Below are 18,232 nucleotides of genomic sequence, written 5' to 3' on the forward strand. Positions count from 1 at the left end.
TATTTCAGGCCTCAGTTCCTCCCTATTGTTTGAAGGTATTTGGAGGCTGAAATTCAGCCGCTGCCTTGGGACGTGCGCACGGTTTGGCCAGCGAATGCTGAGCCTGGGTCATGCCTGCAGCTGGCTGACACATGTCCTCAGCCTTCCAGATAAGGAGGGAGATGCTGCTTTTACCCTGGCTAAGGCTGCAAGCACAGGCAGGGATCACAAATATAACCCACCCTCCGATGGTGTTGATTTTTCCCTTCCCTTCCCTTCCCTTCCCTTCCCTTCCCTTCCCTTCCCTTCCCTTCCCTTCCCTTCCCTTCCCTTCCCTTCCCTTCCCTTCCCTTCCCTTCCCTTCCCTTCCCTTCCCTTCCCTTCCCTTCCCTTCCCTTCCCTTCCCTTCCCTTCCCTTCCCAGGGTGCAGCCTCCTCCTTTTGAGGGCCAGTGCTCCAAGTACAGCAGCATTTGTCAGCCAAAGTGTTGGCACACAGAGGCTGGGAGCTCTCAGATCTGCTGTGTTTGGAAAAGATGTGAAGCCTCCATTCCGTGGCACATCGGGGTAGATAAATCCACCCTGCTGAGAGCAGGGCAGTAATGAAGCCCATCTGCTCCTGAGGGCCAGGCTTTTCATGAGGAATGCTTTCTGTAGTCCTTCTTGGCTTTGTACGGTTTCCTGAGAATCTCTGATCCATGCAAGAGGTTTCAGAGGGGAAAGGGGTGGGCTTAGCACATCCGGAGTTAACTCTGTCCCTGCAGGAGAAATTCGTGTCCTGGTGGCTCTGCTGGCTGGGTCCAGCCTCTCCTGGCCCTGCATTCCTCTGGCATTTCAGCCTGGCTGTTCCTCTCTGGCAGCACCATGCACCTGCAATAAGAACTCCTCAAAAACAGCACCAGTAGGAGTTTTGCCTGTGTTGGTGCAGGTAGGTGAGGTCCGAGGCTGGGAGATGAGGGTTTGTGCAGTGTGCAGGGCTCTCCTGAGGGTGTTGGGATTTCTTATGTGCTGGGTTTATTTCTTGATCCTTGATTTCTGCAAGCATCAGAATGGAGAGCATGACAATCCCTCCATCTCCATTCCAGTGCAAACACAGCTGTCTTTCCCAGGACTCTATCAGAAGCCAAGAAAGTACAAAGGCATTAGGCAGTTAACTCCCAGTACTACCCTTGGAGCTGAGTACCCAAGGAAAAGCTTAGCTCCCCAAATACTTCTGAGGAGCCAAGGGGAGATGTTTCACTTTGAGCCTTTGAGGCACAGCTGGGTGAAGGCCCTAAGCTTTTCTTGTCCAAAGACATTAAGGACCTCAAGCAGTCTGCCAAGAGGGAAACATCTCACTGAGTAATTCTGGTGACCCAAAAGGCCTGGGTTTAACACCACTGTGCCTTGGTCCTGCCTGCATGGCACAGCTTGCACTGAGAGTGAAAACAGAGACAACCTATTTCCTACCCTAGGAGCTGGAGGTACTTTTTTCCCCCAGTAAAATTCATCATGGGTGGAGGGGAGTGACTGATGTCAATGGGGAGTTGAACCCCACATTCCCAGGCTCTGCTGCCCAGTTTGGTCCAGTTTGCTCTCTCCCATACACACCTGTACCTGCAGAGCTTGCAGTGCTGTCAACTGGGACACCCTGTCTCTGCATCTGCAGCTGTGGGACAGGTCTGTGTTCAACCACAAGCTCTCTGCAATTTCCCCACTCATTCACATAGATCATTTTTCCCTTCTTCAAGTGGAACTCTCCCCTTGGCAGTAGAATCCTCCCAGCAAGGCTGGATGGTGGGAGATATTGCTAAATGCCCCCTGTATATGTGGCTGCCCTATGATGTTGTTCCCCATCCCTGATGCTCATTTCCAGATGTTGGGATCCTTGCTTCATGGCTGGATGTTGTGATTTATTCTGTCTATGCCAGTTTTTCTTTATGCTGGCTTCTGGTGGACAGGGACAGGGCAAGTGGGAGGGAAGCTGAGCTCTCCCAGCATTTCTTTTGAGCGCTATTGAGCAAGTTTCATTTTTTCCCAGACCCTTTGCAGCAGCCCTTACTGGGATGTCTGGGGTCTGCAGGCTTTTTGAAGGTCCCTGCCTTGTAACCTTTCCCACCTCCCACCTTTGGAAGTCTCAGAAGCAAAGATCTGCCTCAATTTTGTTTTTAGACTTGGTGATCCTTGCCTCAGAGATCCTTGCATGAGTCCACTCCCTTTGGCTTGCTGGCATGGCACTGAGCACATTTAGCTTCAGGGCATGGAGTTGTCCAGCCTTGAACCAGCCAGTAGGGAATTCCTGCAACCTGTTGGAGGAACAGGCTGGCTGCTCTGCCTGCTCCTGTTTTCCCCATAGTGCCTCTGAGCTTTTAATATCTTGATGAACTTTGACTAAATAAATAGTTGTAAATTTATGGGCAGGCAGGCTGATGGGAATTTGGCTGGGAAGGGTTTGGAGTTGGTCTTTCTTGGGAGAAGAAAGCAGGGTTTCTCCTCTCTGATTAGGACTGTAGCAGCTCCATCACCCTTGGGTTCAGCAGCTGCATCCTCAGCTGAGGTGGCTCATCACTGTCTAGCAGTGCAGGAAAGCCTGGCCACATAACCCACATCCTGTGGCAGCTCTGTGCTGAGAGGAGAATCACCTCAGTGTTGAAAATGGTTGAGAACCTGGTTTTGAGGGTGTGAGTGTGTGTGGATTCCGTGTCTGATGATTTTTCTGTCCCAGCTGAACATGCTGTCCCGTGTCACCTCAGGTCCTTCCCTGTGCTGTGACAAGAGCTTCCTGACCTACAGCAGGGCTCTCCAAGCACCAGCCTTCCCCAGCCCTGAGGACAGCCCTGGCCTGGCTCTTTGGAGTCCTGGTTGCCTCCCTGTCTGTTGGTATCCCCACCTCCCCTCCACCTTACCAGTGATGCCTGACCCATTGGAGCAGTGAATGGCAAAGGTGTCCAGGGCTCCCAGCAGTGCTGCATCCCTATCACTGCACCCTTGGGCTGATGTCACATGCTGGAGCTGTTTTGCAGCTGTGAGAGGCTGCAAACCACAGTGCCCTGGGTTTGTGTGTGATGGTGTGCTTGGGTGAGTGTTACATGGCTGGGTACACAAGCTGTGCTGAGCATAGCTGAGACCTGCTGGGCTGAAAAGCACCTGACTCTGGTGAGACCCAGCTTTTTCACAATTGGACTTGATTTTTATAGACTCCCTAAGAGCAGCATCCAATTGGGCTTGAAGCTGTTTTCCCCCCAAAGAGTGTCTCTGAAGGTGTTGCTGCCTCTGCAGTGGCTCGAGTGACAGATGAGGAAGCCTCTAGCCTGGGCATGGCAGATGGGCAGGTGCTGGCAGCCCTACCCATGGTACTTGTGCCATTAAATGTTTTGGATCTTCACAGCAGTGCACAAGGTCCAAAGGTCACTTCCCATCAGCTTGTCACCCGTGATATGGAGGGATGCTGAGCCCATGAGTCCTGGCCTCAGTCACAAGGTGCTCACAGCTTTTCCTTCTCCACGTAAAAGTCACTTGATTTATAGCCCTCCATCTCCTGGCTGCTTTCCCAGCTCTTCCAGGCAGGAAGCAGCAGCAGGTTTGAGCCATCCCTTGCAGTGCTCTCTCTCCCTACGAGTTTGCAGCCTCACTGCTGATGTGGAACCCACCCCAAGCCTGCTCTCTGGCCAGATGTTGCTTCACTGACCTCACAGGAGGATGGGTAATGTCAACATAAGGTTCAAAGGTGGTGTTTGTTTGGAGCTGTGAGTGTGGGTGTCTGTAGGGCTGTCTTGCCTATTCTAGAGGGCTTTCTTCAAAGCAGGGACCTGAGAAATCAGCACAATCTAACTGGAGGTCAGAAGCTCCCCAGCAGCTCCCCAGCCCCATTTGTGCTGTGTGCCCTGTGAGAGTGTGGCTCTGCCTGCCACGGGAGTGTCTCTGCACAGGCAGATTTCCCCATGGCAGAAGGCAGCGAGTTCAGTCCTGCACATATCTACAGAGCCAGGCCCTTCCTTTTGGCAGGGGTGCAGGAGCAGCATATTCACAGCTGGGTCTCTTCCAAGTTTACTCCTGGCAGTATCATGGAGTTTGATTTCCCTTTAGCTTAATAGGATCAGCAGACACAGGCACTGTGAGACCCAAACAAGGCTGAATTGATGCTGGTGGAGTTTTGCATCAGTACCCCACAGATGCTGCTGGGTGCTGTAGCCTCCCAGTTCCCTTCTTCCTGATGCCCCCATCAGATCTTGCTCTCTCCCTGTGAAAAGGGATGTCCCCAGAGCCAACAGCCACTCTCAGGAAGGGTTGAATCCAAAGCCACCAGACAAGCAGCTAGCACTGCAATGACACTGGAGGTGTTTGTGTCCTCTGTGAACATCTGGCTGGGTAGATGGGGCTCTTTGGTGGCTTCAGGCAATGGTCATTGCTAAATGCAGCAGAAGTAGGCATGAGAGGCCACGTGGTAGGACTGTATGTGCTGAGATGGTTCTCAGAGATGGTTCTCACTAGACTCCAGCAGGCTGGAATTCATTCCTCTCCTCCTCTGTGAGCTCATGCATCTCTTCTACTCTTTCTAAAGCCTCTTGTTGTGTATCTTATGACAGAGAGTCTCCTCAATGTCATTTAGAAAAGCAGGACACAGCCCCTGAGCTGCCTGTGCTGGGAGCAGAGGGATGTGAGCCATGAAGCAAAGCCAGGGAGGGATGGCTGCGTGCAAGGTGCTGCCCTGGGAAGAGTTTGCTGAGCGTGCACTTTTTCTCAGATCAGCTCGTTGAGGCTTTCATCAATCCCAGATGCACAGAGCTGAGAAGATGGCTTGAAACACATTCAGCTGGCAAGATGGCAAGAGCCATCTGACATTAGTGAGGCTCCTCTTTGTTGTACCTGTGCAGGTGGCCTGTGTGCAGAGGGCAGGAACAGCAGCTGCCCAAAGCAGACCTGAGTGCAGGCAGGTTCTGAGCAAGCCCAGCCTGGTCCCCTGGCCTCAGCAGCTGAGCAGGAGGCAGCAGGCTGATGCAGATGGTCTCTTGGCTTGGCAGCTCCGTGCTTGGTGCTGTGTGAGCAGCTGTGGGCTGCCTGAGCCTGCCCAGAGATGGGGGCCTGCAGGGCTGTGGGCACCACACAAGCAGGTTTCAGGGTGAGGTGGATCTCTGGTGCAGCCCTGCCCAGGGTAAATCAGCCCCTGTCCATCCCAGCAAGGATCCCTGCCCTGGCACTGCTGGTGCAAGCTCTTCTGCAGTTCCTTTGGGCAGCAGGCTGCAAAGGAGGAGTTTATTGACAAGGAATGGAAATGCTGGCAGTTCAGGCTTGTATTATAAATGCAAGCAGCCAACTGGGGCCAGGAGAACGACAGGCGTAATGGGGAAGAGAAATTGCTCTTGGAAAGCTTCTAGCTTGGCTTATGGGGGGAATTAACCATTTGGAAACAGAAGATTGCATGGTACTTACACACAAATACTTTATTTGCTCACAGAGGCCATGTTCCTGCTGGATATTGTTAATTTTCTGTTTCCTATAAAGATCTTAATTGCAGTCCTTGTGACAGTAGAGATCTAGGGACACTGCCCCAGTGAAATACATCCCTCCAGCTAAAATGCCTGTGATCTTTCTATTAAACCTTCCTGGCATCTGCCTCAGGCTGGTACCAGGTGACCAGAGCCTCCTGCTGTGGAGGAGACACGAAGGTTTAGGAAGAACCCATGCACTAAATGGGGCAGAGTGTCCAGACCAGCTGCCGTTGGCTCTGTTCCTAGTATGATCCCCACAGACGATGCTGGGGCATTTGGCAAGCTCCTTGAAGCAGCTGGATTCCTTCTTTCAATTTCTGCATGATTTATTGTGGGCTAATCCTATAACTGTCACCATTTTCCATCACTTGATTAGAGTTTCCCTGGCTGATCCTTGACTCAACTTGACTAAATAGGAATAAGAAGGCTTTCTTTGAAAAACAGAGCCTGAGCCATCCCCACCTCTGGGGAGGAGGGAGCACACAGACAGGGCCCAGCTGTGCCAGCCCCTGAGCCTGGAGGTGGCTGGTGGCACTGTGATAGTCCAAGAGGTGTCATCAGTGAGAAATGAAGAAAAATTATCTTTAGAAACGTAAAGGCAAAATAAGCAGTGCAAGAAAGCGGAAACCAAAAGAGAAAAGAACTTTCATGAAGTTTTATAGAAAACAAGGAGCTTCTTCATGCAATTTTAATATCTTCCTAATAGCAATGGCAATAACTTCTTCCTAAGTAAATCTTCCAGGATCTTAAACATCAAAAGTAATGCACCAGTGGTTTTGAAGTATGTCCAGAAGACAAATCATTGAATCACAGTCACTTCTGGAGCCAGTGGCAGACAGTCCCTGCACTGGCTTGGGTATAGCCAGAACTCCCTAAACAGTAGGCATTTGGCTGAAGCCTGGACAGACCAGGGATTTCAGATTTCAGAGGTCTCTTCCAGCTAGTTAAAAGCTGAGCAGCCTTCTGTTAGGGAAAAAAAAAAATAAAAAAATAAAAAAAAAAGTTAGAAAGACAATTATTTTCCCACCCAATGTGTGTGACATGCACATAAACTAGTGCAGGATGTTCTGACCCCATCTCACGTCAGGAGTTTAATGTTCTTTTTGTAGCAGCTTAAAAAAACCCCCATCCATCTGATGACACCCCCTCAAAGCTCGCAGCCACCTCTGGCTGCTGCCTGAGCTTTGTGTGCAGCAGATGGAAGGCAGAGAGGCAGAGCTGGCTGCAAACCCCTCAGTGCTGGATCATTCCTCAGCTGTGTTAGCAGAGAGTGCTGAGTGTGCACTGCTAATGTGAACCTCTGTGGGCTGGGTTTGTCAGCCAGGCACGAGGAGCAAACACACACAAATCCATTGTCTCTTTTGCCAGGCAAGTGCTCCAGCAGCCTGCTGGGAAGTGCCCCTCCAAAGGGGGCTGATGGGGGCTGCACACAGGGTGATGCTGGCTTTGCTCACCTGGGAGTTCTTGCATGCCTTGGACAGTGAAAAGTCAGCTCCAAGCTTCCCAGTTTCTGCTAAACCCATACAAGCATTAATAGAAAAGGACAGTGGAGATTATACTGTCAGCAGTGCTTGCTGTGTTTCTTTGGAGCACTTTCAGCAGAGATCCCTCTTTTTTAGTGGTTTGGAGAAGAACCCAAATAGCTCTGAAGGTTGGACTGCTGCCTCGCTCCCTCCCATCCCACATCCCACGTGGTGCCGAGCGGGACACGCAGGCTGTGCTGTGGCAGGGGCTGATCTCACCCAGCCTCCTGTTTCCAGCCAGGAACTGTGCCAAAGGCACAGAGATCCTGAGGAGTGGGAATGGAGAAATTGCCCCTTGGAGAGCCAGTTTCTGAATCCTTTCAGAGGAGGAAGAAGTGGTGATGTGAAATAAGGTCTAGTTGTCATGCTTCTGTAGTGCCAGCCCCATGTGTGACCTGTCAGAATCTCTTCAGGTGTGACTCCTAGCAAAGAACATGGCTGGGACATGTTCAAGCTAAAAAAGAAGATACTAGAAGTTGGTGGCAAGGGGGACAGCCCTGAGGAGCCTGTGTCTGGAAGGGGTCAGGCCAGCTGCTGCCTGTCACAGCACCCACTCAGGAGGTGTCTGTTCTTGGCATGGGGGCATTGCCTGCCCCACAAAGGTTGCCACAGCACTTGAGAGGCTGGGCTGAGGCATTTTCCAATGAAAGTCAATGTGTCTGTCTTGAACTGGATCCAGACAGAGAAACCTGAAGTCTGGTGGCACTTGATGCCAGTGGCACCTTATGCTGCTGGCCTCTGCCCCGTGCTTGCTGTCTGTGTTTCATTGCATCTGGCATGAGTCACTGAGTGTGGAAATGGTCGTGGGTGGGTGACAGTTGTGAGCATGGGTCACTGCAACCCCAGACTGAGGAAGCAGGGAGCATCCATGTGCTTCTTGCAGGCTGGAAACCACATGAGTGCATTTCATATGCTGGGGCTTCTGTGCTGTCCCTGTGCTGTCAGCCCTCAGATTTCTGTGTGAGGCTCTGTGCTGTGGGTAGTTTGCACTCTGTGGGTGGGATGAGTGCCCCAGTATTGGACAGAGAGGTGGTGCAGCTCTGCTGCCTCTCCATCCCCCAATGCAGCATGCCAGAGGCACTCCATTCCTGTGATCCCCATTTACAGGGATGCTGCCTGCAGATGGCTGTGCACAGATATCAGGGATCTTGGGCACAAGTGGAGGCAGGTGTGCTTGAATTTTTGGTCCCACTTCAGTTCCCTGAGGCTGTGTGTTTCCACCTCAGACATTCACCACAACCACTGCTGCTTCTGGCAGCCTGCTGTTCCCTGTCTGGCTGGAATGAGAGCAGGACATGTGCTCACCCCTCTGCATGGCTCTTCCCATCCATCACTTGCCAGAGAATAGCTCAGAACCCTCTTCCATGCCCCATTAACATTTCCTGAAGGCAGCACACTCCTTGTCCCTCTGTTGTTCATAGATTGCTGCCTTCTAGGCAGCAGGCCACATCCCTGGAGGAGGGAATGACTTTCCTGTTAAAGGCAGTGCAGTCCATCAGTTGTCCCATGTAAAGCAGGGACTCATTATCCCCTCTTTGCAGTGTGTTTCTTGGCTGGAGCAAGGCTGCTGTCAGTGCCAGGGGGCCTGGCTGCCATCACAACCCAGTTGTGCCACACAGCCCTGGCACTCTGGAGGAGCTGCAAGGGGGTGATTGCTGAAACCAAGGGTATTATTTTTAGGGGGTGACACCTCCTTTTATCTCCTTCTCAAAGGAAGCAATCTTGGACATTTTTTTATTTACATCTGGTTATGGTGATGTGCAGGGATCCCCAATACCTTCACATCTGTGTGTCTGTGTAGGAACTGTGTTGAAAATGCTGCAGAAACGTTGGAGTTGGCCTTAAGTAGTTTTCCAGGAAAGCAAGAGATTTATTTGTGCAAAAAGAGGAGATTTCTGGGTAGGAAGGTCTGTGTGATTGATCTGGTAGGATTCCTCCATTTGGCTCTGCAGGAATGTGATGTATTATAGTCAGGTACTGGAGAAGAGGAAGATGATGGACCATTGTGCAGCCTTCATCCCTCTTCTGCACCCTACCCCTCATCTTACCCTGAAATGGTACTTCTTCACTGTGGCTAAAACATCACTTCTGTGTGACCCCAGTGCCTGTGGAGATGCAAAACCACCCTCTCCATATGCAAACATATGCATGGGTTCACCCATCTGGGCTGCTGGGGGAGAAGTTTGTCATCCCCTGCTGCAGCTCTGTACATGGGCTGCTCTCTGTGCAAACCTACTCATGCACACGTCCTGTCTTGCCCTGCTCAGCTTTGCCCTGAGCTGCTTTCCTTGTGGTTTTTCCCTTTGTGTTGTGGGTAACCTCCTCCCAGTGTATCTCTGCTTCCAAGAGGGGAGGTGTGGGGGTTTAATTACTTGGTTTGGCTGTTGCAAAAGGACTAGGAGGGATGGGAGAAAATGTGCAGCTCTGGGAAAAAAACACCTGAGCTAAGCTTTCAAGCATCCCTCTGCCATTAGGACTCAGTTCTGTCTGATCCAGCCAAGTTCAAGTCACTTGGTTTAATTTTTGCTAAATGAAATATCATCAAGTCAGAGCCACCAAATGGAGCCCCTTTGCCATGGGGATAACCAGGCTGACAACATCCAGGCACTGGCTGTGCTTCAAAATATAATTGTATGGCCCAAACCCAAGCTTCTTAAAGCAATTTCTGAGCCTGAGAGTGAGGGTGCAGCACTGGTGAAAGACATCCAGTGGTTTCAGAGGGACAGCTGAGCTTCCTGGTGCCTTGCCAGGAAGCCTGAGGGCTGTGGCTCAACTGGTGAGATGGAGGAATGCCACTGAATCACTTGATGGCTTAGCAGGGCACAGGGATGCTGATCTTCTCAGGGAGGCAGAATCACAAAGGCCCTGCCCTTCTGATACACTCCATTAGCCTGGCTGGGTTATCTGGGAAGGACTGCTCCAGGACCCTTGCAGGGGTACAACCATCCTGGCCCTTGGCTCTGCTCTAATGTCTGAAAATACTCTGGAGCAAGCACAGGGAAGGTTCTGCTCTCCCCAGGATGCTCCAGGTTGTCAGACTGCTGTAGGGAACAGGAGAGGAGCTGGCAGGGGAAGGTCTGATGGAGAATTATTCCCTAGCAAAATGTCTCCAACAGACTCTCTGCCACCTCTGCCTCAGCAGAGCAGCCAGCCCTTCCCAAGGCTTGGCCCACAGAGCCAAGGGCAGGCTGGCAGGAATAACTTGAGTTATACATTACTGGTTTATTCATCAGTAAGGAAAACACTGGAGAAGGCCAGTGGTGGGTCTGCCTGTGACCACATTGCTTGGGCCTGTGCTAGGTGGAACCTGTAACCTGTGTTGGTGCTGAACCTGCCAGAGGATATTGTCATGAGGCAGAACAGGCAAAACTGGGGAGAAAAGCACCATGAAAAGAGAAGCAATGGTGGGAAGGGCCACAGGGGCATTTCCTGAGCTACAGAGGATGTTGGTCTGGAACAAGAAATGCATGTTTGTATTGTAAATATTGGAGCTGCAGTTTGCAGGTTGATGCCAGCTCCCCTCCATCAGTCCTGCTCACCACTCTCTGGCACAGCCCCAGGAGGAGCAGAAGAGGTCCAGTCCAGCCCTTGCTCTGCAGAGACCTGTTCTCTGCCATGTGGAAGCTGTGTGAGGTGCAGGCTGTTGTGGGTTGATATCTGAGCTCTCCTTTCTTGGGGAGCAGTGCTGTGCCTGCGAGACACCCAGGGAAAGGACCAGAAATCATCTTCTGGTTGTTCTCCATAGGGCTGGTTGCTTTTTGCCTTTGCTTGTGCTTGTCAGAGTGTTGCTGTGACATGTCCTCTTTCTCCAGAATTGTTTCTTGTGTATGTGCTCTGCTGCCAGTTACCTGCCAGAATGGGGCAGGGGTGCTGCCCACTCCCTCTGAGTGTTCTGGGTGCAGACCCCTGGATGAGCCCAGCCACTTACACCTCACACTTGCAGCTCCCCAGCAGAGGTGGTTGTGTCTGAATTCACAAAGATGTGGGATGCATTTAAGCAAATCAATCATGTGGCTCTATTAGATTTCCTAAGCTTTTAAATTAAGCCTCTGTTGTCTATATCCTTGACTTTCTAGATGCAGTACAAATGAGCAGTCACAAGAATCTAAGGAGATTTGATTGCCTGTTTGAAGCCAAAAATTTGATTTGCTTTTGGAGCCAAAAAATTCCCATTCCCAAATCTAAACCTTTCAGTAAGAATTAAAATAGGAATAACTCCCAAGGGTTCTCCCTTGCTCTGTGAACACCAGAATTGCCACACAGTTGTTCACAGCCAAGAGTATGATGTGAGAAAGCAAATGGTCACTTATTTAGTCATTGTGTCCATCAAGGAGAGGTCACAGCCTTCCACAACATTAAGGCACTATGTGAGTCTGGAGTTCTCTGTGGGATTTTGGTGTTGGATTCTCACATCACTGTAGTTTTGAAAAATATCTGTCTTAAAAAAAAACAAAACAAAACAAAACAACAAACAACAATCAGCCTTTGTGCTTAAGCAGAAATTAAGGAAATGTGTTCTCCGTCAGTAGGAGCCCAAGCATAAAAGCCAGAGCTTCCTAGACTTAAACTGCTTTTTGAAGACAGCACTGTTTGACTCTATAGCTCTGATCTTTCCAGGCAGGGATCTTCACGTGGACCACTGAACACTGCCCAGGGGTTCTGCTGCTTCCATGTGGGATTTTTTGGCCTCCATGTCCTGGACCTGCATCCTCATGCAGTCTGCATACAGCTGCATGTCTCAGTCTTTGCTATCAAACCAGGAGGGAAAACTGAGCTCAGACTGCAAGAACTGTCTGGATCTACCACTGCCGCTGCCAAACTCTATTTTCTTTTTCTCCTTTTTTTTTTTTTTTTTTTGTCTTGTTTGGATGTTAAAATCAAAAATTGGACAGATTTAGCAGCCAGTGCCAGCCAGTGGCTGCAGCCAGGGTTTGGCTTTGACTAGCACAGTCACAATATCACAATATCCTCTCAGAAATTCTGTGGCAGGATCCTTCTCTGTGTCCCTTGGGTACCTTATTTCAGTAGTGAGGAGCCTGACTTTGTGGAGTGGCATCTTTGTGGTCAGGGGTGAGTGAGCCATCACTGCTGAGGCTGAAGCACTCACTCACTGAGGTGCTGGAGAGGAGTCAGCAAGGTCTGGAGAAGCTCATTGCTGTTCCCACAAAGAGATCCAGGTCCTAATTTCTGGCTCTTCCAGTGACTGATCCCTGCTCACTGTAGAGCTCTGGGTGTTGTTTACCTTTCTGCTAATACGGTTATTTCCCACTCTACACTCTACACTCTTCTCCCATGAATGTAGTTCAGCTGCACACATGCCATGTGTGCCAAGCAAACTGCTCCTGTCACCAGTCCTTTTTCTTTTGTTCAAGTCAGAATCCATTGAGAATATCACCTTCAATTTCAGAACTTTTTCTTTGGTGTGAGAGCATTTCCTTCCAAGAGGGTCTGCCCTGAGAGCTGACTCTTCCTACAGAACAAAGCACCACCTCTCCCACTGCCCTGCTGGCATTTGCAGGCTGTAATTTACACTGATCATTTCAGGCACCACAGTTACTTTTTTCTCTTTTTTTAGGTTTTGCACAGACACAACAGGAAGCAAAGCTGGGGCTGTGAGACAGCAGCAGGGAGGCAGTGGTGGGGTCAGGATTAGCTCCTCAGGGCCTCTGGGGTGCCTGCAAATACATGTGCTGTCTCTTCACTTCCTTTGGCTTCCCAGGAGAAGGTGTTAACTCTCTCCAGTGTTTCATATTGGAGACCACATGTGGAGTTTTTTTGGCTTCTTGTGGCCCCAGGGTCCAGCCTGGAAAATGTCTGAAGGCTTCATCTTCAAGCCCAAAATGATCTGGGATTCCTCCTGTTGCATCCCAGCCACTCACTCCCACTGATCTGGGGTTTCCAAACCTTTTCCCATGTGGCACCTGAGCAAGAGGGTGTGAAGATGTCCTGCATGTGGAACACCTCCCATCCCTCTCTGCTGGCTGTTCCAGTGACACAAGCACACACATCCAGCACAGCAAGTCCTGGCATCACCCAGCCACCTGGAGCCCTTCTCAGCAGCTCTGCACCTGCCTTGGACCCAGGAGGGCAGAGCTGTCAGTGCTGCAGGTGAGGGTCACCAATGCTATAGATAATAGCATATGGTTAATGCTTTTTTTTTTGCTGTGATGGCAGATATCTCACCTGATTAGTTTCAGGGCTTCGTTTGCCTTTTTTTATGACTGTCACACTGGCAGCTGATGGCCCAGAACTAATGCATCTGGGACCTCCTGCCACTTCCAGCAGCAAAGTAGCAGAAACTGCAGAATTCCAACATTGTGAAATTAAATCCTATTAAATTTCCACTCTCCTCATCCAGGATGAACTTCAGTTTCCCTGTTGGTGTTTGTCTTTCCCTGCCATGGCAGCCTTTCTCAAGTCTTTGTCCATCATCAGTACCTTTCTTTTTTATGTCAACTCCTTCTCAAAGTATTAATCCCAAAGCTAATCTGGAAGATATTTTTCTAGAAATCTGCCCTCTGTGCAGAATTTCTCATTTAAGTGCCACCTGCTTTCTTGTTGCTCATGACCTTTACAGTTCACCTTCTAAACTTCATCCTCTCTGACTGAAGTCCTTGTTTCCTCTGCATTGTCTCTCATGCACTGTGTATCTGGGTGAGGATCTACCACACAGAAATAGCTTATTTTATTTACAGACAGGTTTGCATGGGTATGAGCAGTGTCTGGTAAGTGTTGATTTTCATTCTAAGTTATTTATTATCCAGTTGAACCCACATCTTTTAATTACTTTCTTTTCTTCAGACTGTTTTCTAAAGCCTGGGCAATGCTGATGTCAGCCTAGCAGGCTTGTTGCTGCCTGAATCCTGTCTCCAAGCCAAACTCTTCAATTCACGCTCTGGATTTGCTGTTGTGGTTGCAGAGTGCCTCCCTCCCTTTATAAGGGGCTCTGAAGCCAAAACAGCATATTTTTTCACTGCTGCTTCCAGAAGTCTGGAATAAGCATGATCCAGTCTTTCCCTCACCTCACACATCTGGCTGTCTTTGCAATCAGCTAGTACACCTATATATTCACAGCTTTAAAATCAATTCCCTTTTCCAAGACAGTTGGCAAGACATTGAAGCCCCAGATCCTTCTGTGGTGTTGATGTCACATTGCAGGAGAATAGCTTCAGCTGTGATGGGACAGCACTGAAATTTGGGGTACAGGAGGAAACAAAGGAGGAAGTGTGACATCTTTTTAAGCTCCAAAAGAAAGTCTGAAAGCCCTTGTAGCACAGGAGACTCAAAAGTGTGCCTGAGCTTCTTTTCAGGCTCATCCTATTCAGTGATTTCTGGTCACTGTCTCTGCCCTAGCACAGCACTTTTGGCCTCCTGCTCCACATCACTCCTATTCCCTTCCTCATTGTTTGAAGATTCAAAGGGCAAATGTGATACTTCCTTCTGACTGTGTCAGTGAAAAACACTTGAGATTTGGATCACAGACAAGCACTGTGTTGATGCTTCTCACCCAAACAGTAATCCTGCAGTTGCCAAAGGTTTAGAAAGTTGATATGCCTTGGCTAAGTGATATCCCTGCTTTCAGATGCAATTGTGGCAATGCTAAATTTCCAAGGATTACCACTGCATGTGGTGGAATCTGGGAACCTCAGTAACAAGCTATAAATCAGGAGAAAAACCAAGATGCAAAGGTCTTGGCAGTTTCTCCTTGATGGAATATCCTGCTGTACTCAGGGCCATGGTGCCAAGATACAACACAAACCATTAATCCACTCGTGATATTCCCTGCTCAACACTGTCATGTATTTCAGTATTCCTTGGCCTTCCCAAACATTTTGGGAGTCCCAGGGGCATTCCAGGGATTGGTAAACCAGTCCCAAAGGAAATGGAATGCTTAACTCACTCTCAGGATGAAAGAGTGGAATAGGAGGGATGTGTACATTCCAGCCAGTACCTGGCAGCAGGGAGAGCTGGGGCAGGAGTGTGTGAGCAGTGATGCTGCAGGTGCTGGGGCTGATGAACAGGGGTGGCCACAGCTTGAGGTCATAGGGCAGGACTGTGTTGGGTGTCAAAGGCTGATCTTGGTGGGGTGAACTCCATAAAATCACTTGTCTCCAGCCTGCTGCTGGCTCAAGTGGGTTGCAGCAGCCCTGGCCTGCCTAGCACTGTGACAGCCAGGGGATCCCAGGTGTTTTGGGGATGCTTTGGGCACAGGCTTGTCTCTATTCACACACTGCAGCCTGGTGTCTTCCCCTGCCAGATCAGCACTCCCTCAGCTGCATGGGAGCAGCCTGGCTGGGAGATGTTTTTTCCATTTTTTTTTCTCTTCCCTTTTTTTTCTGGAACTCTGTAAAGTAAGAGCATAGCAGGGATCCCAGGGGGTTTGCTGCTATCCAGAGAAGACACCTTGTTCTCTGCCAGATCTTGTGCTGGGGTAGGGCTGGAGGAAACCCATTTCACAACATTTCTGCTGGGGCTGTTGGCAAAAGCCCTGCAAAGTGCAGCACCCACTGGCCAGGCTGGTCCCTCTGAAAAAAAGAGGACTGAAGAGGTCAGAGCATGGCTGTGACCTGCCTGACCTCTGCTCCCTCCCCTCTTTACTGCAGATTTGGCTTCTGTTGAGCCCCAAGAGCCTCCTGCCAAGCCAGCTCTCCTCTGGGGCCATGACCTGATGCTGCAGCAGGCACTGAAGCCTTGCCCTGGGACATTTCCACACTGCCCTCTGCAGCACCAGCACGACCTTTTTGCATTTCTAACAGCCTTAAGTCATCCCAAGCCACCCTGGGTTTGCTTCTGTCCCAGAGAGAAGGTTCTGGCTGATAATGCACGTGTTAATCACAAAAACAAACGCCTCCACATTGTTTTTACTAAATATAGGAGCAGTGTCTGCTGCAAGGCACTGCTGGCAGCCCTCAGTGGGGTCACAGTCCTACAGGCAACAGGAGTTTATCAGCCCCAGCCAATGGGGGAAGGGGCTCAGGTTTAGTGCTCTCTGTTGGCAGATGAGTTGAGTTTTCAAGGTCAGTCTCATTCCCTGTCATTTGCAGAGGACACCGCTGAAATGTAGAACAAGGCTTCTCTGGGATGAGCACCTCAGCCCAGCACGTTGGATTTTCTGCTTATCTCCCACTGGCACAGATGCTATTTCACCCTCCTGTGGGGTAACTGATATAGAGGATTGAGGAAGAAACTGTACCTTCTCCTTGAGTCACATCTTGGTCAATCCAGCGCTGCAGGAAGTGTCACTTCCCACGGACACGCAAGCACACAGGCACTGCTGATGAAATCTCGTGAGGTCAGGCAGGCATTTCCTCCTAATTACAGCTCCAGGAATGAATAACGTTTAGCTGAGACCCTGGTGACTTTGTGCTTTGCAGCAGTTTTCTTTTAAGCAAAATGCAAGCAGGTCAAAATGAACACAGGATCTGGATTTTTCCTTCTGGTTATTTTGGTTGTACAGATGCCATCTGGGACTTGTGTAACAAATTTGGGGTTGGTTGGTGACGGTCAGTGAATGAAAAGATCCAGAGCCCCAAACTGTCATGCTAAAAGCTTCTGTTAGAAACTTCCACATTGCCAGAAATATCTTGTGGCAGATGCTTTTTCCAGGAACTTGGAGGACTGGAAGAGCCTCCCAGGCCACAGTCTCCTGAACAATGTGTCCTATCTTGCCCTTCAGAAAAAAACTTAATTCTCCATTTTAAAACTCATGGTGTGATTCCTTCTGGGGGAGCCAACACCAGGGCTCCTCCACAGTTACAAACCTTCTCACATGGGAACTGTCGTGGCATCCTCTGCCAGTGGAGAGAGTCAGAGCTAAAAAGCAGAGGGTGGGTGAGTGGTGGGAGAGCTGCTTGAAAGCTGCTTGAAAGTGTTGCTGCAAGGGAGAGCCTGTGCCCCTGCCATGGCTGGCTCCATGCTTTGGGTTTGGGATATCCAGGCCACATGCTCCTGCCCCCACTCTGATGGAAACAGGTCCCTAAGGGGACCTCAGGGGCTGAGCAGTGGCAGCTGAAGCAGATGCTTCCTAGCCTGGAAGGTGGTTGCATCCTTAAATAATTTATGAGCATGAGAACTTGAGCAGCTGTCACTAATTGGGTTTCTGGTGCCACACTTATGGCTGGGCACATCCAGCCTTGGGTTTGGTGCTGCTGCAAATGGATCTCCAAAATGAAACAACAAGGGCAGGGAGGGGGCAAGGACTGCCTAGGTGTCTGTCTTCAGCTTCAAACACCAGAGGAGACGCTCCTGGTTTAGAAGGGAAATAAAAAGTATAAATAGCAAATAAGAACTTCAATTGATTTACCAGTCAGACAAAGCACCAAGTTGTGTGGTCCTCTGAGCCTGTGGAGGTTCAGCATAGAGCTGGCAGTGTTGGATTTGCCCTTTATCTCTGGCAAGGCTAGTCAGGGTCCTGTCTCCTCTGAGTCATTTCCTTGAACATACAGCGTGGATAAAATGGCATTTCCCAAAAGTACAGGGATCAAACTTTTCCTAGTTGTTCTTGAGATTGTAATTGTTGCATTTCTTTTTGGTGTTTTATTAAAAAAAATTGGTCTGGAGCTTTTGAATCCTAACTGAAGATTTTGTTACAAAATAAGGGGGAGGGAAGAGCATTGATTGAGCATCACTTTCAGAGCAAAATGGGTTTGTCTCTTCCTGGGAAAGGCAGTCTTATCCCAACTTGAGTATCTCAAGAGAAGATGAGAGAAGCAGGTCCTTCCAACCCCTCTGATTTTCCTCATTCCTTTTTCAGCCTCTGAAGATATGAGATCCACTTGGCAAGGCAAGGCTGGTCGCAGCCCACTCCAGGCCCTATATGAGAGTGACCAGGTAAGGGGACAGGGACAGGGAAGTGGTGGGCTGAAGATCAAGTGTAGCATTGAGTGCTGACCCTTTCTTCACTGCTCTGGCCTTTGGGGCACTGTGCCAGGTCCAGCCACCCCCAGGGTCCTTGCAGCTGAACCTCTGGCTGTGTCTAAAAGACAAGACCACACTTCTGGGGTAGGTAACTTGATGAAAACTGCTTATGGCCCTTGCTGGTACTTGGGCAAACATTTTAATTATCAGTGGGCTAAGCCATGGGTGGGCAAACCTGGGAGACTTTGCCATCTGAACAGTTCAATATCAGGGCAAGAGCTTCATTGCTACCCTTCCTGAGTTAATAACTCACAGATGTTTCTGTGTTAGCTGCTATATATATATGTGTGTGTGTGTGTATATATATATATATATATATATGTGTGTATATATATATATATATATGC

General features: G+C 49.6%; 1 protein-coding gene and 1 long non-coding RNA gene across 3 annotated transcripts in view; one reads left to right on the top strand and one right to left on the bottom strand.

Annotated features, from left to right (window-relative positions):
- The window catches only part of CHST13 (carbohydrate sulfotransferase 13), a 29,563-nt gene that overhangs the window by 5,286 nt on the left and 6,045 nt on the right, over positions 1-18,232 (top strand). For both annotated transcript variants that reach the window (XM_079317149.1, XM_079317150.1), the window contains exon 2: positions 17,722-17,798. In XM_079317149.1, coding sequence (XP_079173275.1) covers positions 17,733-17,798 — 66 coding nt within the window. In that variant the 5' untranslated portion in view covers positions 17,722-17,732. The remainder of the gene's footprint in view (positions 1-17,721; positions 17,799-18,232) is intronic.
- LOC306807509 lies at positions 6,086-8,726 on the bottom strand. The gene is made up of 2 exons (XR_013775737.1): positions 6,900-8,726; positions 6,086-6,408 (listed from the first exon to the last, which is right to left on the bottom strand). It is a non-coding gene; the product is annotated as an uncharacterized lncRNA (long non-coding RNA).

The sequence above is a fragment of the Erithacus rubecula genome (genome assembly GCF_903797595.1).
Source record: "Erithacus rubecula genome assembly, chromosome: 13".
In the NCBI taxonomy this organism is placed as follows: domain Eukaryota; kingdom Metazoa; phylum Chordata; class Aves; order Passeriformes; family Muscicapidae; genus Erithacus; species Erithacus rubecula.